General features: G+C 39.9%; 1 protein-coding gene across 11 annotated transcripts in view; it reads right to left on the minus strand.

Moving 5' to 3' along the window:
- LOC104145706 (von Willebrand factor D and EGF domain-containing protein) overlaps window positions 1-26,166 on the minus strand; it is a 200,309-nt gene that overhangs the window by 106,396 nt on the left and 67,747 nt on the right. For all 11 annotated transcript variants that reach the window (XM_068949286.1, XM_068949287.1, XM_068949284.1 and 8 more), the window contains 6 exons: window positions 21,459-21,548; window positions 19,969-20,104; window positions 15,936-16,153; window positions 12,870-12,943; window positions 5,905-6,175; window positions 2,287-2,501 (listed from right to left, as the gene is read on the minus strand). In XM_068949286.1, coding sequence (XP_068805387.1) covers window positions 2,287-2,501; window positions 5,905-6,175; window positions 12,870-12,943; window positions 15,936-16,153; window positions 19,969-20,104; window positions 21,459-21,548 — 1,004 coding nt within the window. The remainder of the gene's footprint in view (window positions 1-2,286; window positions 2,502-5,904; window positions 6,176-12,869; window positions 12,944-15,935; window positions 16,154-19,968; window positions 20,105-21,458; window positions 21,549-26,166) is intronic.

The raw sequence follows: 26,166 nt of genomic DNA on the forward strand, positions 1-26,166 counted from the left end.
TGGTAGGAAGGCTTTCATGCTCACAGAAATGCACAGGCTATTATGCACTCAGCACTAGCTTTCCTACAGCCCAGGACAATAAAACATGTTTTGTTGATTGTGGGAGTACTGAAATGACCTCTTGCCCTTTGCAGAAAAGGACAGTGCAACTTTAAATTAGACGTGGCTATTGCGCGCACACTGTTTCTCTGCTTCTGAATGGTCATGTTACCTGTAAATGCAGCTACCCAGAGACACATTGTAAAGCTGTAAAGTTAAACATAATAAGGCAGCAGAAGTAGGTCTTTTTTTAAGGGAGCACTGCATAAACTGGAGACTCTGGTTAAATATTACATATTTAGTAATTAAGTAAACCAGTGGTTATCAAACTGAGTTGAATACTAGTATACAGAGTCCAAAAAGAGTAGTGTTGCTGTTGCTTTCCCATCGGATAACTGCAAAATGTGTTATTAATTTCTAATGCTTATTTAAAATCTGTCTTTTAGAATCCGGCGCTTCCTTGTCAGGATGCTTTTTTAAGGCCTGGGAGGTTCTGATGTCATTTTATTGTTTAAAAGTTGCATCGGAGGGCTGATGTTTAAAAGAGATGTGTGCCATTCTGAGCCCTGCAGCTGCCTGGGAGAGCTGGGAGCCAGGGAAAGAACTGATCTGCCAGATGGCCAACACGCAGCCTACCTTCAGGTGCTGGAGAGTGCTAAAGTCTAATATGCCTTAACTGTTATTTAAAATGAAATTAAAAACAGCAGCAGAAAAATCACCCTCCAAGTTTTATTTTCTGTTGTGCCAGTTCTCCGTGGGTGGATTAGAGACTGATGCAATCTCGTCTGGAGATAGCTTTAGCCTTCCCATTGACTTCAGCTGGTTTTTGAATCAGGCATGGGTTCTGAAGAGTCCTTGAGAATCCTTACTTGGGGATTCAGCGAAGTTAAATTTGTCACCCTTCTGCCCTTCTCATGTAGCAGAAGATTCCTCTACCTTTCCTGAGGTATTCCCATCACATGTGCAAAGCACATTGCACAATTTCTTCCCTGCTTTATAAGCAAATTATCTTCCCACATGTTCTGACTTGGCTCCGATCTTTTGGCAGCCTTGCTTTGAACAGCTCCTCCCAAGAGTCTCAAGGTCGCCCCTCACTGTGCGTGTCAGAAGCTGGTCATCCTTGCTCTGAACTAATTTGCCACTTCCCTTCCCAGAAGCAATCTCTGACTGGTCCTCACAACATTAAGTGTGTTAGGATTTGTTAAAGACGGCTGCCGACTTCTAAATTGTAGTATTTCTAACTACAGGTCAAAATTGACACCAGATAGCCAACATTTAAGCCTGTTGGACATTACTAGAATATGGTAGATATATTTATATATTTGCTGAAATGTAATAGGTCTAAAATTTTTTGTTACTGAAGGACTGAGGCAAGGAAACTGTTCCTGTATGCAGAATAAGTGTTGTATTAAGGTATATATTGACCCATCTGACTAACGTTTGAGTTTGTTTCACCTGTGCCAAATCTTCCTGCAGTTGTTTTTCCCATACCAAACAGAGAGACTATCAGGACCCAAGCTGATCTTGCAATAACCGTACAAGTAAACAAGTGATCAGGATCATCCTGTTTTTCACTGTTTGCAAACCATCCTTCACAAGCAAACCTACGCAGCCAAATAATCCCGTTTTGGTTTTGGGATCACCTTGCCGGTATCTTTAGAGTTCAGCCTCAGGAATTAAAATGTGGGATAGGGATAGGGGCATGTTACAGAGTCAGATTCCTGGCTTTGGTTCCAGACCGTCTATTTCAGAAAATGAGAGTTTTTAAAGCCCCCTGTCATTAGTAGAGTAGATATTAAGTTTTAGCATGGTACATATATTACCACACTTTGTCAAAATGCAGCATTTAATCTATATCCACATACCGTAATTAGTGTTCAGGAATAAAAGAACGAGGGAAATACGAAGCCCTTAATTAATCCCTATTGTCAATTATCTACATTTTCCAGTGTGGGTGAGAGCTGCATTTTTTTAACAGCTGAGTGGGATCTTAACCCAGCTGTTAACATGACATCACTTGTGAGTATAAAACTTGTCTCTCAGTAACTGCTTATGTGTATTGTGCTGGCTGAAAAATCAGCTATTGAGATGTTTGGGATGGTAATGGGCCTCCAGGCTTCCCTCGGTAGATTAAGCAGATCTCTCTGTCAGGTCGTTAAAGGGCTCTGTAATGAAATAAATGTATCAACACCCCTTAAAATAATGTTACAGTACATCTTCCAGATCTGGAATCCTCTAACTTTGTACCTCCACTCTTCTATGAAGTCTTCCTCGGGCGTATTGCTCTGCCGCGGGCGTGCAGGGCTCCCGCCAGCGCGGTGGAAGTCATTACGGCCGTTCCTGTCAAAGATGCCACACAAACCTCGGGTGCTGTTAAAGTCGCTGCTCGGCGTCCTCACCGTCAAACTCATTCCCCACTCGCTCACATCGGCGCGAACAAATGCTCCTGAAGGGAACATGATCTGAAGAGGCAGGAAAATCCAGTGAGTTGAAACCATTACTGAGCTTTTTATGTAATAAAAAATGTCCATTTCCATAAACAAAAGTATAAAAGGTAGGATGCTGGCTATAGCAGTGGTAGTTTAAGATCGCTTAGATACACTATAAATATTTATTCGTGCTATTACTTAGTTTGCTTTCAGATTTTATGGTGCTAATATCTGATAGCATTATATAAATATAAATACACTCAAGTGCTTCCTTTTTAAATTAATAGTTGCATTCACTGCAGTTTTACCACTGGAAAGTTAGCAGCTAATTTTTGAAGCAACTTCCACGACAGTAAGACCACCCTTATGTCTTTGCCTAGGAAATTGTTTTTTTTAGATAAACTGCCAAGTCTGAAAAACAGCTTTCTTCTCTCTGAAAAATCGTTTCATTTTCCAAGGCTGGATTACCCAGAAAATGATTGTGTTTTAAAGTGGATAAAGCAATTTTCTCATTAAAGAACTTGTGGTAGGCTTATACTGACCTTTAAAAGAAAAAAAAATTCTTGAGGGTAAGACAAAGAAGTAGAGCTGTGTAGATAATGGATTTTTCAGATTGGTGGCCCAACCAAAAAAAAAAAAGAATAAATCTCTTCAACTGAAATGTATTGTTTGTTTCTTATATTTTTCCAGGTAAAATGATTTTGAAACTAATCTGTACCAGGAGTGGGGGCAAGAGTGCTCTATCCTGATAACTAAGCCTAGTATTTTGTTTGATTCAAAATTAGATGTTTTCAGTTGACCAAAAACATACATTAAATAATCAGAAAATTTTCATTTAAATAATTCCAAAATAGTTATTTTTCTTATTTAAGTCATCCCTGCCCAAACTGTTGAGAATAGCTTACTCAGGCAACTCGTGCCCATTGCTTTCTTTTCTTTCTTTCTTTTGTTTCCTTTTAATTATAAGGTTCTCCCCACCAAATCTATTCATATCTATGAGGATGTGACTAACATACATTTTTATTTCCTTGCGGGAATCCAGAGCTTAGATTTTGACTACTGCAATAAATAATAATCTTGGGCATGTTAGCCCCCTAATCATCGTTTCAGGAATGATTACTTCTTGTGGTGCTACCTGTATGTGATCTCCTAGTCCAATTGGGCTAAGCAACAAACTTCCGCTGGTATCAGTGGGAGCTGGGGATACCATGTTTTGAACTCAGGCTCACTTTGGTTTGGTCTGGGCATTTAAAGTATCTTTTTCTCAGAATATTGACCTTGGCCAATAATGGAAGTCACCACACAGTTGGCTTATGCTGTGTGCCATTTGTCTTTCTTTCTTTAAGACCCAGAATTTTCTCATGTTTTTCAGCGGTAGAAGTCTTCTGGACTACAACAGCACAGGATGAGAGCCTGTGGAACGCCAAAGTTTGAAATAGCCTGAGGTGTTGCAAACCATGGAGGAGATGAGCAAGCAGATGGCATGACCATGCCTGCTCCATGTCAAAGACTTCCTGAATGGCTTGCGTAAAACCAATCCTCTGAATAGGTCAAAAGGCCTTGGCTGTATGTCCACCTTAGCTGTATATCTGGCTTTCCAAGGTAAGTTAAAAAAAAATGATTCCCAAACAGAAAGCTAAAATGGCTTGATTAGTTAATTTTTTCTAAGTTGTTTAAAAGATGGAACAGGAGAACTGCTGTTGACACAGAGCTGGGTAGTAGTTGGTTTCCTCTTTGAGATAAATATACGCCTTCTAACTACATTCTTTACTACAAGGAGGAACATTTGCTACAATGCTGTGTGCAAAATCCTTGCAGTCAGGACTGCATGAGCTGTTTCAGTCTTCTGTGCTATTTGGATTAGTATTTGCAGTTGTGGATTTATTTCAGGAATTTAGAGGGCTGTAACCCTGTTTTCCTGCTGCCCCTCTTAAGACATGCAGTCTGCCACTGAGGACCTAACAACTGTCTAGCTTTTCTGTAACCCACCTGGATTTAACCACTGCTGATGGGGACTTTGAAGAAGCTTTTTTGAGAACTCAGCTTACGGAGATGCAAAGTGACTGGCTGCTGGAAGCTGCCACCTTGCACAAAACAGAAAGTAACTTAATGCCATTCAAAGCAGCCACCTTGAGCGCTACAGGAGCTGCGGGGACCCGGCTCCTGCATGATGCAGCTGGGGACATGGAGTCAGGCTGAGGTGTAGGGCAGAAGGGCTGGGAGGCTGGGGGAGTGGGAGTGCAACGCAAATCGCGGTGCACTGTTCCCAGCTGTGTGATGAGGACCCATACATGTTGCTATGCTGTTCCTGCAGATTCCCATGCAGATGAGGGCAGGATTCATATTCATGTCCCAGAGGTGTCCTAATGTGTTTTAAACACAAAGGAAATCAGTGGAGACTTACATGAGGTGTAAATGAGGATGGGGGGGGGGTTCCTTGTTAAGATTATTCTTGTAATAAAACTGTGATTATGTTGCATTCAGTTGCAAAATGAAATGACAGCTTGCTTTCTGCTTTTTCTCTGTTCTGTAATTAACAGACTTTCAATTACTAGCTTTTCTAGATCTCTTCCAAGGGAGATTACAGAGAGCCAAAACACAGGAACTGCCTCACATCCTTCTGGCTCTGCTGTGGACCTACTTTCACTCAAAATATTTTCTGGCAATAAATTTTGATGATACAACTTTAGGATGAAATTACCTTCTTGGCTGTAATTTGTGGCTCTTCTGCTCACCAAAGTCCCCAAGTGCAGCCTGCTCTTATTCTTCCAGTGATTTCAACCAGTAGACTGGATTAAAATTGCACAGTCTGGATAAGTGATATGCATCATTTTGCATATAGGTTGGATAAATGATATGCACATACTTTGCATGCATGCAAAGTATATTACGGCCTTATCTTTTTTAGGCAAATAATTCAAGTTATACCAGTTGTTCCACATTTGCAGCCCATTTTCATGGCTTTTGGGGGCTCTCTGTTTCTGACTATTATTGCCTTACTGTTACGCTCTACCATTCCATTATTCTACTATATTTACCTGTGATTTTTCCTTGAATATTTGTATCAGAAGCACTACAAAAAACTTGCTGTAAATGAAATGGTTGATTAGTGCCTAGAGTAAATTAGCTGTGAGAAGAATGCCGTACTGTGAGTAGTAACAGTACTGGCACTGAGATATGTTTCCAAGAAATTTCTAGAGATATTTGTAGATATGTCTCCAAAAAATATACAGAGATGTTTGTTTTGTTTTGTTTAACAGTCTGTTAAACTAACACTTCAACCAGCTCCTTCCCTTGGTCTCATTTTCCGGTACCTTTTGCTGCAGGCGCTCTTATGGCTTCAGATATTTTTGTAGCAACTTCTGTAATCATTCAGAGATATTAAACTCACACTTTTACGAACAACAAGAACAAAAGTACTCAAATATCCACGTACTGTTATTTTTCTCCCTCCATAGGACTTTAGGATTTTGACATGTGGCGATGCGTCAGCGCTTTTGATGGCTAGCTGTGGTTTGGTTTCCCGAAAATGACCGTTGCACATATCCAGCACAACAGTGTCATTCCCCTCTCGTGCAGCTACTCCGCAGTTGCAGGCTGCGGCAGAGCGGTGACTTCCACAGTCCCACTGCCGAACATGCACTTCAAACACCCGCGACAGGCTCTGGCACAAAAGGAAGGTGCCGATTTTATAATTATCGTAACGCCTAAACAGCAACAAACAAAAACAGGATTTAGAGACCCAGAGCTCCCACCTGTAATGGCTGTTTGTTTGTACTTGTACAACAGCTCTCTTTAATTAGGCCAGTGTGGTGGCTGGCCTTGAAGGGGAGAGAAAAATCAACACATGGGGAAGCATTTATTCAGCACCGTAAGCAAGCTAATGCCATTGGAGTTATTAGCTGGAAGTGCATAAGAATTCATGTGAAAAGCTGGTAGCTGTCTAAGAGCTGCTGCTATGGCAACGGGCATGGATAAAAAGGATAAACATTTGATAAAAGCAAATGGGAAAAAGTCCCTGCCTCCAGGCCTTAATAAATATGTTTTGGTTCTAACTGGATGCTTTACAGCATGATATTCTTCAAAGCAAAATCAGTGCTCAGAAAACATCTTCTGTGACTAATCGCTAACTTTTACAAGACTGACTGTGGCTAGGTGAATATTTCCTACGAAAAATTGGGATTCTACTGAAAACCTGTTAAAAAGCCTTTTTTTTTTTCCCCCTGCGGAGCAACTTCACTATAAGCAGAAGTTTCACTCTAAACGGATTGGCAATCAGCACGTTGCAGCGTGTTCAACAATTTGGAGCTTTCATTCTTCTCAGTACAAGAAGTCCTTGCTCCTTCTGAGTGCGGGAGGAGAGTAATTCCACAGCTGGTTCCCTCTGCACCGGCTAGGTAAAATTCCTCTGTCCTGCAGCCAGGTTCGCTAGGGAGTCCAGCAGAAAGGCCTGCAAGAGGATCCTCCTGTACTGTTCTCTCTTTTCTCACTCTATAATCTTGCCTTACTGTTCCTCTGTATTTTATTCCAACGTGATGTACATAACTAAAGCAAACAGTAGCTATATACTATATAGACGTTGCCGGACATCTCTCCACATAAGCCAACAGCTGCCATCTTTAAAAGCGGTGGTCCTTATACTTTCTTTTGAGGCACTACATTTAGCTTTAAACAAGATTTTAAAGAAGGTAAATACAATGGAAAATAAGCTATAAGCTTATAATAATAAGCCTTATCATTTTCTGCAATAAAAAAGAAAATGTGAAAAGTAATATGCAAAACAAAATCAACCACTAAACTAAATAACAGGATTTTTTTTTTAAGCAATGTCATACAAACATCACTATTTTTTTCAGGCAATATTTTGTAGTCAGAGGAACAAATAATTTGTTGTTTTATCTTTGGTTGAACACCTAAGATTTTTTAGTGTGCATGTATCAGTATTTTATTAATCTTCAGAGTAAAAGCCATAGAAAAGTATATATCTTAAAATACAGTAAGAATTTAAACTGCAACTGCTTTTCTCTGCAAGCAAACACATCTGATTTTTTTATTTCATCTTGAAAAACTTAGTGAAGTTGGCCATAAAAAGATTTTGAATTATTCTGTCTCATCTTATTTTCTAATCAGGTACATAAACCCTAAGTACACTGCTCAAATGCTGTTGCAAATACTGATTTGAACTAAGGAAAACATTAGAAATATCTAATCTCTTTTAACATCAAAATGCTAGTTCCATTTGGACCTCTTCACAGGAGAAAATGAGGAGCTGGGAAATTTAATGAGAATCACCTGCCAGTTTCCTTCAATAGCCCTTTCAACAGGAGGAATTCAGAAGGAAGGGTTTTTTTTAGAAAGGTTGATGGAAAAATATGCAGCAAAATGGCATTATCTGGACTAATCAGGTGTATCAGTCGTAATGGGAGCTATTTACTGCTTAATAAGCGTAGACAGTGGACCCAATCCAGCTCTTTTGGAAGTCACTTAGAGTCCTTCAATTAAGCCATGACATGGATTCCATAGCACATAACAAATTTGCAGTGTGTCTAAATTGAAGCTTTCAACTGGCTTTGAATTACTTGAATGGATAATTGAATGTAATCAGGTAAACTTTTGTGATGTTTATACAACTATAATTGTGATAATCATTCATTGGACAACATTTGAGAAATCAAATTGCAGGCTTGAAGAGCTGAAAGCGTGAAGCCGAGTTATTGGAGCTCTTGTACGAGGGGAGTCTGCATATTCTTTGTGAACCAGGCACTATTGCTTGTGTCTAAATAGCACTCCATTGTGCACCTTGCAGTCCTGCTTCCCTAATAATCTATAGCAATGGATGCATTGATATAAAGTGGTCCCTTCCCTTCCCAAATATGTGTTTGGGTTGTTTTTTCCAAGGAGGGCATCAAGTTCTTCTTCCTTGGCTCTTTATCCAAGAATTATGTAATGCTCCTAAGTCTTTGGTTAAGATAATGAGATGTTATTATAGGAATCTTTTCTTTTGGCTCATGATAAGAGATGGGTAGAAGGGAAAATAAATATATGTAATTATGTAAACACTACTAGTAGTGTTAGATTAACTAATGCAATACGCTCATCTCTGAACTGTTCACCAGGTTGCACTGAGATCTCCTTCACCTTTTTATTGATTCAGTTATTATTGTGACTTCTCCTAAACTTTTCCCGTCACAGTTTTGCCACCAAATCATTTTATTTGTTGATGTGTCCCTCTGGGCTTCCACTTCCCTCGTCAGTGAGAACTATTTTATACCATTTGTTACCCTAGGAAGTGTTGGATTATGCTGCGGGAAGTCCTCCAGGTTCTGCATGTTCAGCGCTCAAGAGTGGCTGTGTTCTCAAAGCGAAGCTGCTGGGTTATGTTCAGAAGTCCCTGGAAGCTTAGGGACGTATAAACTTCTACCGACTGTCAAAAAAATAGGAAGACTAGAACAGCATCTCTGGAAGGGCTGCCTTCTCATGTCCAGGACTTAGTTGTGGGCTGACATGGTGAATGCCAGTAAAACTATGCAAGCTGAGGTATTTTGTAATCATACAGGGAGTGGTGGCAGTGTCCCTGTGATAATATTGATGGATTTATGTAAACGTTTGAGAAATCTCACAATTCTTTCCTGTTTTTTTTTCGGTAAAATGCAAAATAGCATTAGTCAGATATAACTCACCAGTCAAGAAATATTTCCCTTTTCACATTTTGCCATAAAAGGATTTTCACCATATTGAAAGCTAATATTTCATATTTAAGAATCTACAATTTATGATGTGAAAGGCTTTTATATTTATAGCATGCCATAACTAATAATGAAGGCCATACTTTTGCTTTACAAGCTTTCACATTCATTTAATTTAGAAGGTACTTTGCTATAAAAGGAAGTGCTATTTCTGGATTTTAGCTAGTATAATTAATGCTATGCACCAATATACACAAATTGAGTGTGCTTGCATTGTAAAATATGACACATTCTTCTTTGATTTTCAGTCTATTTTGTCAAAAGAATAAAATGATAAGATAAATATTTCTGTAAAAATATATTAGCAAAAGGCATGCAGAAGGGGAGCGTTATCATTAGAACTGTGAGTTAGGTATTTTAGTTATATTGTGAATAACTAACTACCCCAGATGTAATGTGAGCTCAGTACTCAGTAAACCAGATTAAAAAACATTGACAAGTATTTGCAAATGTTACAAAATGAAGTATTACTGTGAAGTCTCACAGAATAGCTTATACATTAGAAGTGACCATTTCAGTAGGAAAATTTTGTTACCAAAAAGTCCATATCTTCCAGGCAATGTTTTGATTTTCATGCCATTTTCACTGTTCTGGTTTACAAATTTGCTAAAAAAAATAGAATCAATGTTTTTAAATTAAACTGTGTTTTAATGAGCCTTTTTTTTCTTTTAAATTTTGGCAACCAGAAGCTTGCAGTTTTCTATTTTTGTGTCTGCTTTCATCCTTGCTTTTCTCCATTGTGTATTTTTCCTTCTCTTCTCCACTGCTAATGGGAAAGTCAGAAAAAGGAAGAAAATCTATGAAAGGCGAGAGTATGTTTAGGTGCATGCACATTTGTGTAGAAAGCATTCCTACTATTACACTCCTACTTACACTCCTGCAGCTTTGGGAAATGGTCATGTTCAGACTTTCTTTTGCGTTTAGTATTACAGTTCCTAGGTGAGCCCTCCGCAGGGCTGCATGGAGAGCAGGAAGAAAGGGTGCCGAAGACACAGCTGCCCACCACCTCTTCACATCAAGCTCTTCCTACACAATCTTCACTGCCTCCCTGCAAGCTGGCTTACAGGTCACTAGGTAACAGTGGGGGAACAGATTTATTTCCTTGGGTTATGCTGTTTAAAGGATGCTCTGCCGTTTATCTCTGAGGCAGTTTTGATAGTTTCTTTATTAAGCTTTGTTTGCTACCATTTTTATAGCCGTATAAAGATGGGTGAAGGTTGACATTTTCCTTCGATTCTCTTCGCTAATTTTGGATATTTCTTTTTTTCCTTGTGTAATGCTCTTACCTGAGCCTGTGTCTACTGACTCTTAGAGCTAGCGTAACTCCTGATACTCAAGAGCTCATGTCCCACTTACCCCTTCAGCCTACTGCTTCATGGTCCCTAGGAAACGTTTCTCTTAGTTTATTCTCTTTCCTTGCTCCACCGTTTACAATCTGCAGAGACCCCTAGGTCTCTTTCTGATGCCTTTTTATTTTCGAAGGACATTCATGTGGCTTCTTACTTGAGTCCACAAGGTTTTTTGTGCAATTGTTCTGTATTCACAATACCTAATGCACAGCTCATTCCAAACACAGTTTTCCACCACGTGCCATTTCGCAGCCAAAAGGGAATGCTTCCATTCCAGAACTCTATCTGTAGGTTATAGGTTTGTATCAAGACAGAAGCAGGAATTGTTTTCACAGCTCCTTAAATACAGAACTTTAAATTCATTTGTCAATATGTTATCATTTTTTAGATTAATGCATGCAATAAGCAGACAGAGAGGTTGCCTAACTGATGTCTAATAGGGCAGCATAATCATTACAATAATTGAGAGATAAATTATTTACAGTAATAAATGGGAAACTAAGTAGGAGTAATGGGACTGTGAAATGACGGGTAAGAAACTTGGCTGAATATCAAGAAGTGATATGTCTTAGTGAAGTAACCTGATTATCGAGATGGCGGAAGCCCCATCACTTGGCTCATTTGAAGCTAGACTGGACAAAACAGTAATGAATATCCACAGAGAAGAAAACTGTTGTTACTGAGGGCCCGAGCTATGCCTGGGATTCTTCCATTTCAAGGTTTTGTGATTCTGAGGTAGAGTGCCACAGATGATGGTCTTTTCCAATCTCCCTGTACTCAAATGGAATTATAAACTTGCACAGGAGTATTTCTACGTATTATTAAAGGGTTCCAAAATGAGTTATTCAAATAAAATTGTTTTTAAATAAATTTTTAATCTAATTTAATATCCCAGAGTTGAAGTAATTGCAGATGCCAAGCAGCATTTGGATGTCTGTGCACCACTTGGAGCTCTCCCCTTGCAATTCTCTCTGAATGACTGTACTGCCAAGCTCTTGCCCATGATAGTCCCTTTTTACGAGGTTTAACAGACCCTTCGAAGTAAACTGTTTTCTGCAACCAGGGAAAAGTGATTGTCTGCTCACTGCACTAATTCCTGAGAGCCGTGAGTCTTTTCCCCGTTTTTTTCAGACTGAACAACCAAACTTACATGAAACAAGTACCTGACTGTGTTATGTGGCAAAGGAGGAGGCAAATAGGAAAGGCCTAGCTAGGCAGGGGCTAATCTCCTACTTGAGACTACCCCATTCAGGTGACACCTTTGCTTGAGGCGGAAGTGTAACCTTTATGGGAGCCAGTGCCTTTCCTACTCTCCTTTCATGCTGAGATTTCTCTAGCTTTGACGTCATTTCAGGGTTTGTGTTCCGACAAATGCATGCTGCTAGCTCCAGAGCATGCTGGGTTGGAATTGGGACATTAGGATGTTGAAATTAGAATATCATGCCTGCTGAGCCCCTCTGGAGGCTATATTCATAAAATCATTATCTGCACCATTATGAGGTTAACAGCAGAATGGCAAATCTGGAATGTGATCTGAAATATTAGTAACTGTGGTTCAAACATGCCAGATGTGAACTTTAAAAACTTTGCTGTGTTTATGCAAAGCATCTAGGGTAAATATATTCATGAATGATTAGGCAAGTTAATTGAAGAAAAAATCTGTACAGTACAGGCTGTGAAACACAAAGATACCATCTTTGGCTCACTACATCTTTCAGCAGCATTATCACCGGATAATATCAGAGGATATTTGCCCATCACCATTTCTGAAGTTCTTCCATCTGAGCCAGTACAGACATTTTTATGTTTCCTCGGTTATGATGGTGACTATCAGCTGCATACAGAGATGCAGAGGTAGTTGCTCATATACCAATGCAACAGCGTTCTTGGGGAAAGTGACTTGATATTGCACTTTACTACGCTGCTGTGGGGACACCCTGGCTCACTTGTGTTGAGGTGGTATGTCTCTGACACAGCGCTGTATCACATGCTGCAGACATCCTCTCGGAAGCATTAATGACAGTTTTGTTTGAAGAACATTTTAGAATCTGACCTTTGTTTTGTAAAAATTACTCAGTATCAGAACCATTTCAGCTGCTGGATCAATACATTCCTACTCCTTTTGTTCACAGGAATATAACCAGCTGCAAGGAGACCATGTATGTTATTGAGGCACTACATTAATCACTATAAGCAAACTAGCACAACGCTCTTTTGCTGTTCTAATGTACAACCAAACACACGCTGCATCCAGAAGCCGAAGACTGCAGTAATTGCGCCAAATTATTTCAAAGTAGAATACTCACCATCCATCAAACGTGATAATGTGTGGATCGGTGAAAGAGTAGCAGTTCCCTGTTGGGAGGTCTTGAACTGTGACCTAGTTAAAATGAAAAGTGTAATGAATACAGTCTACGCAGTGGTTTTTCTTCATTACTGTTCCTCACAAAACATTAGGGGCAGGGTTCGTGTGTCAAGTATAAACCGAAATCTGACTTCTAAAACATGAGAGCGAATTGGTACAAAATAGGCTTCGCTTTCAAACGTTTAATCACGTGCAGTACGAGGAGTTCAGCGCGCCTGCTCCACCTGATGTAACGCACTACCTTTCTTTGTTTGGTAAAAAAGCGAAGCTTTTCTATTAAGCCTTTTTGGTTAAGAAGTAGATCATTCCTTGAAATTATCAAGAGGATAGAGCGCTCATTAAATTGCACCAATTTCCAGGGCCTGAAGTATGGTATAAAAGGTGTGCTGTAATTAAGTAGGATTACCGTTTTTAATAGTCACTGACTGTCTACCGGTCTGACCTTAAATTTCTTGATACAGCATTTGAATGACCGATTAATATATTTGATGTGCAGATTATTGATCAGGTACCGATTATGAGGCTGCTGGACCTGCCTGCTATCAGCATGCAAATAAAAGAGGAAGGGATAGCAGAGATCTACTAAGATCAGCAGGGATCTTCAGCTGCTTCAGCTCTCAGCTACCTCGGTGTAAGCTGGATCACAGACAAGGTCTAAGAGCTCTGGCCACCCGCACGGAGCAGAAATGCTGCTGTTGAAAGCTAGAGCTAGGACAGCTCACTTTGAAGTTGCAGCCTCTCTATCTTCAGCACAGTTAGGCCTCCACTGCCACGTCCTCTCAAGATGATAGTGCTTTTTCGTGATTGCATATTGCTATCCCAGTGCTCAGAAATGCAAGACTGGGTTATTTGCATAGGAGCTGTAGTGGTTTGCAATATGAGGAGCTCCCCAGTCACACTGGTGGGAATGATGAAGTATCATGTTTCTCTCATATCCGGCCCGCCGGGGATTTTTTGGTCAGGGCTGCTTGTTTGCTCTTTGCCCGTGACAAATCCAGAGGTGCGATTCAGTTAGTTCTGCCGTGATATGTGGAGCGGGGAAGAATAACGGCCACTATATCCTTGTGCAGTCTTTCAGTGACAGAGCAGAATTTAGCTTTTTAGCAGTGGTGAAATTAAATAAATGAGTAAGAAGGAAAAGGTAGAACTCCACTTACTGATAAAATTCCTCACCTGGGACAATACGTCATGCTTTAAAATGCCCTTTAACTTTCCCACAGTGACATTGCTTGAACACCCACAGGTATCTGGTATCCCCAACCAGCAGAGTGATTGTCTTGAGGAATGAAAAACAGAGCACCCCTTTGAACAGCATTTTGATATGAGGTCAATTGCATCACTTTGTGTCTGCCCGAGTGATGTAAAGAAGTAGCTCAGAATTTTCCCATTTTCTCCGCTGCCATGACCTTTCTAAGTAAAACATATGAACAAACAGATACACAAGCCCTTTTCTGCCCTGCTCTTATCTTACGTGACACAAGCAGAGGATTCAACTGTACATGTAGTTGTAGGTTGCTGAAGAAATCCATTTTTTCAGGCATCTGAGTATGTCAGACTGTTCTGCTCACCATTTCCATGGAGTTTTCAGATAAGTTGAAAATGGTTGAACAAGTCTGAACAACTAAGGACCCTGTGGATTTTAGTATATGAATTTTTCCTTCAGTGCAGGAACTGGTCTACCTTAATGCCTCTGATTATCTGCAAAGCAACAATGGGGAGGGGGGTTAGTGTCTATCTATTTCTGTAGATCAAATTTTAACTAGGAATAGATGCAATTTATTATTAAACATAAACATTGATTAACTTCATTTGCTATATTTTCATATTTTAATGGAAGCATTCACAACTTCAAGAAAAAAATACAGATACGTGAGTGTACTGCATTGAGTTAGCTGCTATTGCTGATTTAAGAAAAATCTTTAAAAGTTTAGAAGAAACCTGTGTGGGAGAGGAAACGAAATAGTTACATGCTAGTAATTTCAAATTTAAAGACAAAAATTCTTTTGTTTCAGCTTAATCTCATCCTTTCATGAGTAAATCCACTAACATCATGGTGGTGATTCTGCTGCAAAGGTAATTTAAGTGAAATTATAATGTGAGTTATTCTATGAGACTACACTACCATCCATATTATATATTTCACTGGAGGTGTATTTACTGTTAGTTGTAATATACCAGCTTGGATGCTGGAAATGCTCTGGAAATTGTAGCTGAATCAAATCAAATATGTATTCTGGCTTATTCTCTCAGGCCATAGCATTACAGCACACTGCTGTGGAACCTCTCAGCTGAGAGTCTGAAAGACCTTCACAACTGATGGGCCAGTTGCTGCTTGCCACACTCCTTTGGGCAGGCTTTCTGCAGTGAAAGTGTGGTTTGGCTCACTGATTTTCATTATTTTTATTTTGGACATTTTATACACAGATACAGGGAGAGAGAGTGCGGCTAAGAGTATCATCGGAGGGCTCACGATGATTACTGGCAGGGTCACAAATTGAACACAGCAGTTCTGATTCTGTTCTCCTCTCTCATTACAGAGGCAGTCACCTTTTTTGCACAGGGTTTTCTTGCAGGACCAGCTTTCCTTTCACTGTGACCAATTTGATCTGGTCCACGTGGTGTCTATGCTTTTTTGGAAACTTTCCTCCAAACTGGTGACTTTTTCTTCCTCTCGTCCTTGAAAAGTAATGTTAATTCCCTAAACTGGGTTCTCCCTCTGCCCTCCGCCTGCCTTCCCGCAGAGCACACAGGCAAACTGGGTTACGTCTGTCATCTAGCTGTTTGCCCTACTGACGTGCTGACGGATAATCAAACGTAAGTCTGTTAAAACAAAAAGCTTTACATGTTAATTTTCTTGGCATAGAAAGTCACGGGTTTGGTTTACTGTGCTAACAGCAGTCCCCAAATGTTAGTGTTTATATGGTTAAGATTTATTGTCTTGTTTTCTCCGCTATTAAAACTCCCACATTAAATGTGACATGTTTTCCAAATTATTTTAGGAACCAACCTTTACATCCGTTGGTGTGTAAGCCCTCCAGAGCAGTTCGCTCCATTTGGCTGGCTTCGCTCTGATGTGAGTGATGCGGTTCCCATCCTGCGCAAAGTCTGTCACAGCTGTCACCGTCAGCGCGGCTGCTGCACAGCTGCTTTCCGTGCAGGGCGTCTGCAGCAGATCCACCTGGCATGCCGAAAGGGCTATGTTTGGGGGCCCCAGGAATTGGCTATCTAAAATGAACACGAACACTGAGTTTGACAAGAGATGTCCCAACAGTTGCCCGCACCCTGTTTACCATCCAACGCAAGTGTTTTACATGCAAGACACACATGCATGGAAACCAGATGGGTTTTGCATGAAGACAGTTGTGACTGACTTAATCTGGCATCCCTTTGCACATTTTACAGGTTTTGTTGGTTTTTTTTTTTTCCTGCAATAGACATTTTACTAAAACTCACTGGTGCTGTTCTGTCCACGGGTGTTAATATTTCTGGAATGACAGTCTTATCTTTATGGGTCCATGCCCAGGAAATGAAGATGAGTATGTCTCATGACAAAGAATGAGATGAATCTATATTTCAGGAAAACATTTATCTTTCACTAGCTTTATTATAGAAAGGTATCTGTTGGGACTTATTTAGTTTGAAATAAAGGAAATTTTTGATCTGGAAAGAGCGGGTTCTTAAATCAGTTTTTAGTGAATTTCAGGTCCAGGACAGGAAGCAAATGCAACAGATCAGTAGACACTTATCTTTTACAGATCTTTGGATTTAGCTAGGTTATTTTGCTTTAGTTTCTATCTGCAAAATGATGGTAGTGTCATTTCTATCTTCCATAGAGGGGTTATGAGGATAAACTCTCTAAAACACTGTGGAAAAATAATATACAATGGTGTTACTGGCCATATAAGTATCTGTGATGGGTGGTGGCAAAATCAGTGTTGTAATGGTAACTCAAGCTTATTCATGCAGCTCTGTCTGTGCACATCATATCTTTTGTAAAAGGACTTCTAGCAGCAGGAATGGCAGTGTCCATTTCTCTTCAGTCCTGACCCTTCATGTCAGCATGAGGTCACAGGTAAAATGCTAATTCCCTTTTTTTTTTTTTTCACATGGATATGAATTTATGAACCTTGAATCATAATAGCTTTTGGTTCTGAACCAGCTGGTCTGCATTTTAGATAATGTCTGTCTTCTCCTCAAGAAGTCACCCAACTCTTCATGAATTCTTTAGCAAGTATAAGATGAAATCTTGGGCCTACAGCTGATTTCAGGACCACCAGTGTTTGCGTTAAGTGTTTATTTTTCTATCCTAGACCAACATTTATCAGATGATAATGAACAGTGTTCTGGAAATGGTGGCAATGGAATTAATCGCATACAAAAATAAGCAAATTTCTCATCATTTTCCAGATTTCTAGATTTGTTTAGTAATTTATAGGAGATGGCATTCAAATGTTCTGTGATTGTGTTTCTAATCAGATCAAGTAATCAACGTTTTATTCCTCATGGAAAAGAACTATAAAATGTAATTGAAATTAACCCTGTAGAGTTCTATGGAAACGGAATTAAAAACCTACAAACATGCATAGCTTATTATCTCTCACACCAAATCCTTAAAGGCTGCCTTCCTTTATACAGAGGAGTCTTCGCTCATTTTCAAGGTTCTTGATTCAATTAAATCGGAGGTTTCCATAAGGAGTAGTTATTGCCATTGCAGCCCCGTGGGCTGTGCTCACAGCCCAGAACAAAAGTTTAGAATCAGACAAAATCACCTTGTCAAAACAGCGCTGATAAACTTAACAAAAGCAGAACTCCAGTGGCTCTGTTGCATCTAGGCATTCATTATGATACTGTCTGAACTTAGATATTTCTGTGCTTGTAATTAGCTTTCTTATCACTTACTCCCTACATAATTAACACAACAGTGGTGTTATACGGATGCAGTCAGACAAGGAGCTTGTCAGTTAATTTCTTCAGTATAAATGAATCTCAGCTAAAACTGTTTTTATTTTCAATTTATATTACTGAGGCTGGCGTTACATTTTTCAGAAGCCCACAGCGTTCTTTCGAATAAACAAAGAAACCCTACAGACAATAAAGGCACAAAATAAACGTGGTTATGCAAACACACAGCAGTAGATACTCAGTCTTAACTACATATAAATATCTCAATTGATTATAAACGGCCCAGTGTCATACAAGGAAATAGCCTTGGGTGGAACAATCAAGGGCTAGAGCTGGTTATTACTTTAAGCTACATAAGTGAGAAGATGAAAACTGACAGAAAGTTGCCACTTCAGTGACAAGTTCCCTCAAAGATTAGTTAATTGGTACAGTTTTGCCTCTATCTTGGCACCTCTTGGCATCAAAATGTCAAGCCCATTGAAACCTTGGAAATAAATCTGCTCCTGCAAACTTTACCGCACCTCTTTCCTTCAGTAAAATGCAAATGCATGCTGTGGGACTGGAGTAGACCCCTGGCAAGAAGTCAGCCTTAGATTCTCATTTATCAGTCTCAGCCTCCCCAGGCTTGTGAGCTCCTAGCGCATGAGTTTACTGTCAGTGAGATTTTCAAAGGCCTAAGACTATATCTAGGTAGACGATAGGAGTTTAAAATTGCCTTTATAGATTGTATGACAAGCTTTCTTTTCATCCCCATCAGGGGTTGGTGTTTAAGTTGGTTAGAGGTTTTGAGGACATCCCACCACACACCAGCCTGCATTCTTAGGTACCTAAATAGCTAAGTAGAACTGTTCCCATGAGCTCAGTGAATGTTTGCCTGTCAGACTGACAGGGGCTGTAAGCCGACAAGAGTATGTAGAACAGAGCACTACTGAGCCATGAAGAAATTGAAAGTGCTCCATATCCAAGAGCCAACACAGCTGCTGGAACCATAAGGATCATTGTGTTATGATATCTTCTGAATGATTTTTTTTTCTTCTGTTTGTGCACTTGGCTGATGGTGGGAGGAGAAAGAAGAGGGACTGAGAACTCGTGTAAGTGCTGGATTAAAAAAAAAGCAGAGACTGAGTGAGAATGGCATGGAAAGTTGAGCCACTGCAGAGACTTGTTGGTCCTTTTTTATTCCAGTTCAATTCAATGTGTGCCTCAGTGGCAGATTTAAAGGGCAGGAGGCAAAGATTTAGATTCCTGTATGAAAGACAATGATTTTAGCAGTGCTTCAGTTTCATCAATAAAAAATAGGGGCTAATCTCACTGCTAGTGGAAGCAGTCTGAGGGACAATTCACACTTCCAAGGATTTATTAAGGGAAAAATATCAGAAACTGTTGTTTGCCAAAATGTTTTAAACTGGCTTTTTGGGAGTAGAAAGACTGTGGGCCTAGTCGTAACTCTAAACAATCTTCTCATTGAGTCCCCCATGAAGCAGAATAAATCCCTTACTAGAAAAAGGTATGGCTGTTCTCTTCAGTGAAAATTTTAAATTAAAATCCATATGGTTCCCTTGGTTAGGCATGATATTCCATCAGATTAACTTGGGGAAAGTATTTACCAGTTAAAAGGGCAAGATAATTTTCTAAGTGACATTGTCAATATTTTCAGTTTAAAATACATTTAGAAAAAGAATTATATAGTAGAATAAGAATGATTTTTTCCATCTAAATTAAGGTAGACAGAAACTGCAAGGCAAAAAAAGAAAGAAAAAAAGGCTTCGGTACACATTTACTGAATAATAAATCTGTAGGTGAGCTCCTTCTTGATAATGGGTGGAATTAGTCTAGCTAAGACAATATCTATTACAAACCTTAAAATGGAATCTTATACTCCCAGAATTTAAAATAAGTTCTTCTGCTCATATTTATTTCACACATAAATCTCAGTGGACTATTGTTCAGGCTATTGCTAATTAAGTGGGTTTTAGTGTCAAAAACCTGAGTGATACTATCATATATTTTATTTTGTAAGCAAATATGATGTCTCACTTGTCGAGTTTATGGGTTCTGCCCTTTGTTAATATTAATTGTAACATAGGTGCTGGAAAAAGTAATCACACTGATTTGATACTGATATGTGAAACTCTTACCCAAATCCTCAGTACTTAGCTGTAAAGTAATTTTGCAGGAATCGTCATGCCCAGAACAGGTAATAGGTACAGTACTCAAAATGGTCAAAACATGCTCTTTGCCATCCTCTGCAATTTGTAATGATTCTGGTAAAAACTGAAAATAAGAAAATCACTTCTAGGTCATTTTGACAAATTACTAAGGCATTGCTGACATTTATGAAAATTTGAGTGTTTTAAGCAATTATGAATCATAAAGTTGCATGTAAAATAATAATCATCTTAAATTTTCCAAAGGCAAAATTACTGATAAAATATTTTAACATGCTTGGCAATTAAGAAGATGTTTGCAGTTATCATAGGTAGTGTCTAATTGCTTCCCATTTCCCAGTCTCAAAATAGGCTTTTATAAAACCTGAAAATAGTGTGCTACAATAAAAATTATTCATTTTTAGTATTTCTGGTTAAAAGGAACTTTCATTCCAATTCACTAAGACACTAGCAATATTTGTGGCCTGAAGTATGGCATTGCCTCGGTCGTGAACATGGACGCTATATTTGTACTCTGCCGCAGGGGCGAAGTAAGTAAGTGCAGTTTTCACCTGATTCTTCTTCTCTGCTATGGCAGGAAGAAGAGTTTGTCTATACATAATACATCGTAGCTTGTGCCCTGGGGAAAGGAGATGGTGTTCTGCCATTTCTGTGCATCTCTTCTCATAGGGTAGGGGCAGAAACACAGCATTCAGGGCTAGTCAGAAACTGGAATTTCCATTCTTTGCGATTCCTTGGAAACGATTCTGACATTTCAAAAAAAAAAAAAATCTGAAACTGCTCCTCAAATGTCATACAGAAAAGGCTTCTAGATTTTTCAAACGTCATTCTTTTGGATATGAAGCTCAGATTTGTGCTCTAGGTGACCCTACTTGAGCTGGGGGTTTGGACTAGATGAGGTCCAGAGGTCCCTTCCAACCTCAACCATTCTGTGATACTGGGATACTAGGATCTCAAATTATCGTGGGCTGGCAGGCTGACAGTCTAATTCCTGAGCAGAATTAAGCATGTGCTTTGCTCACAGTTGGGCTTACCCTCAGAAATTTGATTTTTTTAGTGTCTGACCACAAGAAAGGGTTTGATAAAAATTCATTTCTCACTTTACTTTCTTCTGCTCTAGATGCAATAAAATTCTGAATCCTTGCAGGTGTGGCTTCCCACAATACATAACCACGAGAGGGCGTATTTACCAGAAGATGTAATTTCGTGGATTCTTTACGGTGCATTAGTGTCAATACCTGCACACTCTTCTCATAGGTGCTTTAGAGAGTTTTACAAACAGACTGAAAGCCATGTAATTTTTAAAGATATTTTCTCAAAGTGAACGTAGACACAGCATTGGTTATGATTAGCAAGACCTGTGCTTCTGTGTATCGTCTTTCAGAGCATGTCAGATAATATGTGATTTTTATCTGGGAATACGCTACAGAAGTTCAGTAAATCAGAGCCATCAGCATTACCTTAATCCCTGCATAGAATCCGCTGCTCTCTTCAGGTAATGACTGCTGATCAGGAGTGTCCTTCATAAAAGCAGTGACAGTGCAAAAGACCTGTAATAAGCAAACAGTATATTTTATAGCTTTTCTTGAAGAGAGTGATATAATTATGTGTCGTCCTGTTTGTTGCTGAGGTCTTTTTTTTGTTGCTGGAACTGAGTTTTTGGAGGTCTAGACTTTAAAAAATGTGTTTGCATAAACTTTGAGATTTGAAAGAATTTTGGTTGCATTTAATAGGGAAAAGAACACGGCTTTTACCTCAACAATTAATAACAGTGAATGCTTACAGTGCATTTTCTTCTGCAGTTTTTGAAGCTCCTTCCAGGGGTTAGTAACATTATCTCTATTTTAATTAGGGAGAGTTACACTATTCATTGGTGTTACTGTGAGGATTGGGACGTTAACCTTTAGGATGCCAGACTACAGTCTGTCCGCTGGATCAAATATCCTCAAATATCATGTTTTTGAACTGTCTTTTATTTAGATTAGTTTGACAGTCATCCAGTCTCAGAAACAATGTCAGCAACATGAGAAGCTCCTTTTCCCTTTTTTCCTTAGTGCATTATCTAGATGAGGCAGATGTGCCTACGAGGTTGATATTATAAAAAAACAAAAATATCCCCCCAAAACAAAAAAGCACCATACATGATGTACCAAGCCAATTATGTTTTATTCCTAGCACAGTCACGCAACCTTTATCTCTGCTGAGCCCGCACACCATCTGCCATCTCAATGTTTCATTGGTTTCAGAAAACGCAAAGAGCTAACGTTGTTTCTAGGATCATAAGATTAAACTACAGACATTTTCCTTAAAGCAAACTACAATAGGCTCTGAAATTGTAGTTCTAAATTTTTTTTGGCCTCTTCTTGTAAAGGGAATAACAGATTGTCACATACTAAATCAATTCCAAATAATGAGATGGCATATTTATAGCAGCTGCCTTTTTAAAACCTCAGGTAACCCATGAGGAGGAATCAGACCAAACTAATTTATTTTCTGTTTTGGTAAATTCCTTTGGACAGATTTTTCAGCATCACCCACTCGCCGTGCTGCTATCTCAGTAGCTCTCACTCTCGTGGTTCCTGGGCTCTAGGTGTTTTTGAGACGTTCATGGAGAAGCTTAAATGCTAGTGGGGCTTTTTTTCAATTGCACCCTTTGGCTGCATCCACAGTGCTTCAAAGAAGCAGCGTGAACATCAGGCTTGAAGCCTATCATCTGCAGGGGTTGCTTACGATGGAGGAGAAAGAAGGTGCATCTCTAACAGCGATGGACACCGGCAGCCTGTGGCTGGCCTCTGTGACCATATGTGTCTCAGTGACAACCTTTCCAGCCATTTCCCGGGGAGCAGGTGGGCAGCCTGAAGGGTCTTGATTCCCAAAGGCAGATGGGACATTTTGGTAGCCCTCACATGCGTGCAGGTCAGGCTGCCTGCCAAGCATGGTGGTGATCAGAGGTGACTTTCGGGGAGGGGTGCTGCCCGCTGGGCTCCTTCTGGGACCTGCTGGCTAGACATGGCCCTTATGTCCAGTGGTGGGCAAACAGACTCAAAATAAATAAGACTGTTTCCAGCATTGTATGGTCATATGACATGAGCCATTTTTTAAAGTCGTTTACCACTCTGCAGTCTTTCTTTTACCTCCTTGAAAATGTCATAAATCCCCCTTCATTACCTTTGAGTTACAGCTTTCCTCCAAACTTAAAAGTACTCTTTGCTGATTCATCTTTGCACAATCAAAATGCAATTTGAGCAATACCGTATTATTTGTACTGCTAGTGAAGGAAGAAGTGTTTTCCATATTCTTCAAGTGGACGATTTCCAGTTCAGCTGTCAGCTTAATCCCAGGTTTATGTGCCTTTCAGACTTTTTTTGCCTCCACAAAGTTTCTCACTCTTTTGCTGCCAGGTCCAGCTGCTATTTTGGCCTACTGAAAAGTGTGTTATTTGTTATGTTAACTTGATGGAATCCTTTACGTCTTACTACGTCTACTGGGGTGGAAAAGACATAGACCTTATGGAGACACTGTAAAGTTCAAATTCCTCACAGACTTCATAGTCAGCCAGTATCCCTCCAAAGGAGAATGACTCATGTTCTCCGCAAGGTAATAAAACCCTATTATCATTAAATATTTGTTATCCCCAAGGATTCCTTAAGGGCTTGTGTTCAACTTACAAGTTTTGAAAAAAGATCTTATATTTGGAAGGCAGAACGTGAATGTTGTCCCTCTTACTGCCATTTCTGTTACAGCTGCTAAGGGGACAATCTGCAAAATCATGATCTGACAAGTCAGTGACAACAGAAAAAGAGAGCGTTCAGATAATATATATTCCCCCTAGTGAAAAAAAATGATTCCGTTACAGAACTCAGCGAGCAAATCCAATGCATCTGCATTGCAGATACTATAGTTACACTTGCTGGGTTGTTTGCATGTTTGGCTTCCATGCTTTTTACCAAAAATATTCACGTAGAGACTTCACCCCACTTACAAAATTCCTACCAAGGAGGGAGACATAATTAGTGCTGGCAGGATAGCTCACTAGGATGCATGGAGGGGGAGGCGTTGGCAAAGGAATCTCGGAGTGATCTTCAGTAAAATGACACCTTGGAAAATGTCAGAAACCCAGCCTTATTCCCTCTTTGCAATATATTTTTACCAATTGTAGAACAGAGCTATATTTTGTTGATAAAGCATTGAACACTAAAATTGATAATTAATCCATAACAATATCCTGAAATTATCACTAGACTGTATGTCCTTAGCAGTTATATCTTCAGCACACAGGGGGTTTAGTACAAAATTTGCAAATCAGAAGTGTACGGTCAGTCACCAGCCGTGAGCTACTTTTTATTTCTGCCTTTCGTATCATTCCTTGTAGTGTCTTTACCTAGTTAGGTAAAGACACTTCACTTCACTTGCAATCAGCAGATATGTTCATTGGCTACTGAGCTACAGGTTGACAGTTTGTCACATAATTATTATGATAGTCACTCTGAGAAGTTTTTTGCCTTCAGCTAAATGCTAGCTCTTTTTCTCTAGTTCAGTAATTAACTTTTTCTTTCTTCCCTCTCCCTCCCGCATCAATGGACGTATCTTTTTTAAAGCAAAGAGATAAAAGCAACATCACTGATGGCAGTATGCTGATGGCCATGACAGGTTAGGCTGCATTTTTTCATGAACTCATCAAATCTTTCAAAAATCAAATTACAATTTTTCATCATCCCCTTTAAAGGAACAGAAATCTGTAAAGGAGCCTTCAGACACTGTAAACTAATTGCTTCCAGTTGTGGTCTACTTCCTCTCCTTTATGCGTTTGCAGTTATTTCTGTAGGGCGGAAAACTACTTTTAGGCACAACATTCTGATCTAAAAAGGCCCTAGTAGCTAAAAATTTCTCCTTTCCTGTGCTTTGGAGCAGATTCCTGCCCTGAAGTGAACTTAACTCTCACTTTACTGTGAACCTTGTGAGAAGCATATTTAGCCAAAAGCAGAATTCAGCCATTAATCTGGGGGGATCGGAAAGCTCTGGGAAATGATGGGGAGGGTATTTAAATGCAAAGACCTGTCACTGTTGTTGGCAAATTTCCTCCTAACATCTTGCACATCAAAATGTTTTTTCAGACTTCTTAAAATCCAAAGCCCCCACAGATCATTTGCTGAAAATTTTTTTGAACATAAAAACACCAGTTTGTTCCTTTTCCGTGCCCCTAATTACTTCTGAATGTAGCGTAATGACCTTCTGTAGTAGTTTGAGCATGTGATGAGAGACACAGGGCTGAGGGTAGAGACAAAAAAGCTCAAACTAAGTCACATTCGTGTTTGTTATCATCTTCAAAGGCAGCAGACACAGAGAGGCCAGGGGGTGGGTGGGAGGTTGCCATCATCTCCATCGTGGTCATTTCTTGAGTTCCCATCTTCTTTGTCTGTCAGTGCACACACTGGACAGGCAAATATCAGTTGGGTGTGTGGCTGTATGTCAAAGACTTCCAGAGGACGGTTTTATAGTGGGGAGATTGTGGCACTCTGCTTCCCTGGTCTTGAGACAGTGGTATGCTCTGCACCAGCGTGCATAGCTCAGTGCTCTGTCATGCGAGAAGGCACATGGCTTTGCAAGGGAGTTGGAGGCAGTCTTGGCAGTCAACTCACTCCTGTGATACACAGCATGGAGGTTATTGGCACTGGTTCTTTAGGAAGAAGCTGCAGATAAACCAGCCTATTTCCTGCAGAAACCTTGGGCACGTTTTCAGAAGCATCTAAGTGACATCAGCGCCTAAGTCTGAAGGCTTTTTTTCAGAAGTCACAGATCTATATACGTGCAGGCTTTGGGCCTCAATCATTCTGAAAATCTGTGGTCTGAGGAATTCACCCACTTCTTAGTTTGCCCAGGCATCACTAATGCTAAGAGTAGTTGGGCCAGGATCAAGTGCAGAGTTGGGTTCCTGAAAGCAGAACAGGAAGGTACCTGTTTTGTGATCTGAACCCATCCCTGTTCAGCAGTCACATAACTGTGAAGACTCCTAGGTTTGCAAGGCAATTTACTGCTTGACCTGAAATTGCTTAAAGTGCCTAAATTTCTGCTCCCGTGCAGCCCTGAGCTGCCCTGGCCTGAGCAACAGGGCACTGGGCTCACACTCACAATTGAACTGTGGCTGCCGCGGGCTCCTGACGAATGGAG

This window comes from Struthio camelus, chromosome 6 (assembly GCF_040807025.1).
Source record: "Struthio camelus isolate bStrCam1 chromosome 6, bStrCam1.hap1, whole genome shotgun sequence".
In the NCBI taxonomy this organism is placed as follows: Eukaryota; Metazoa; Chordata; class Aves; order Struthioniformes; family Struthionidae; genus Struthio; species Struthio camelus.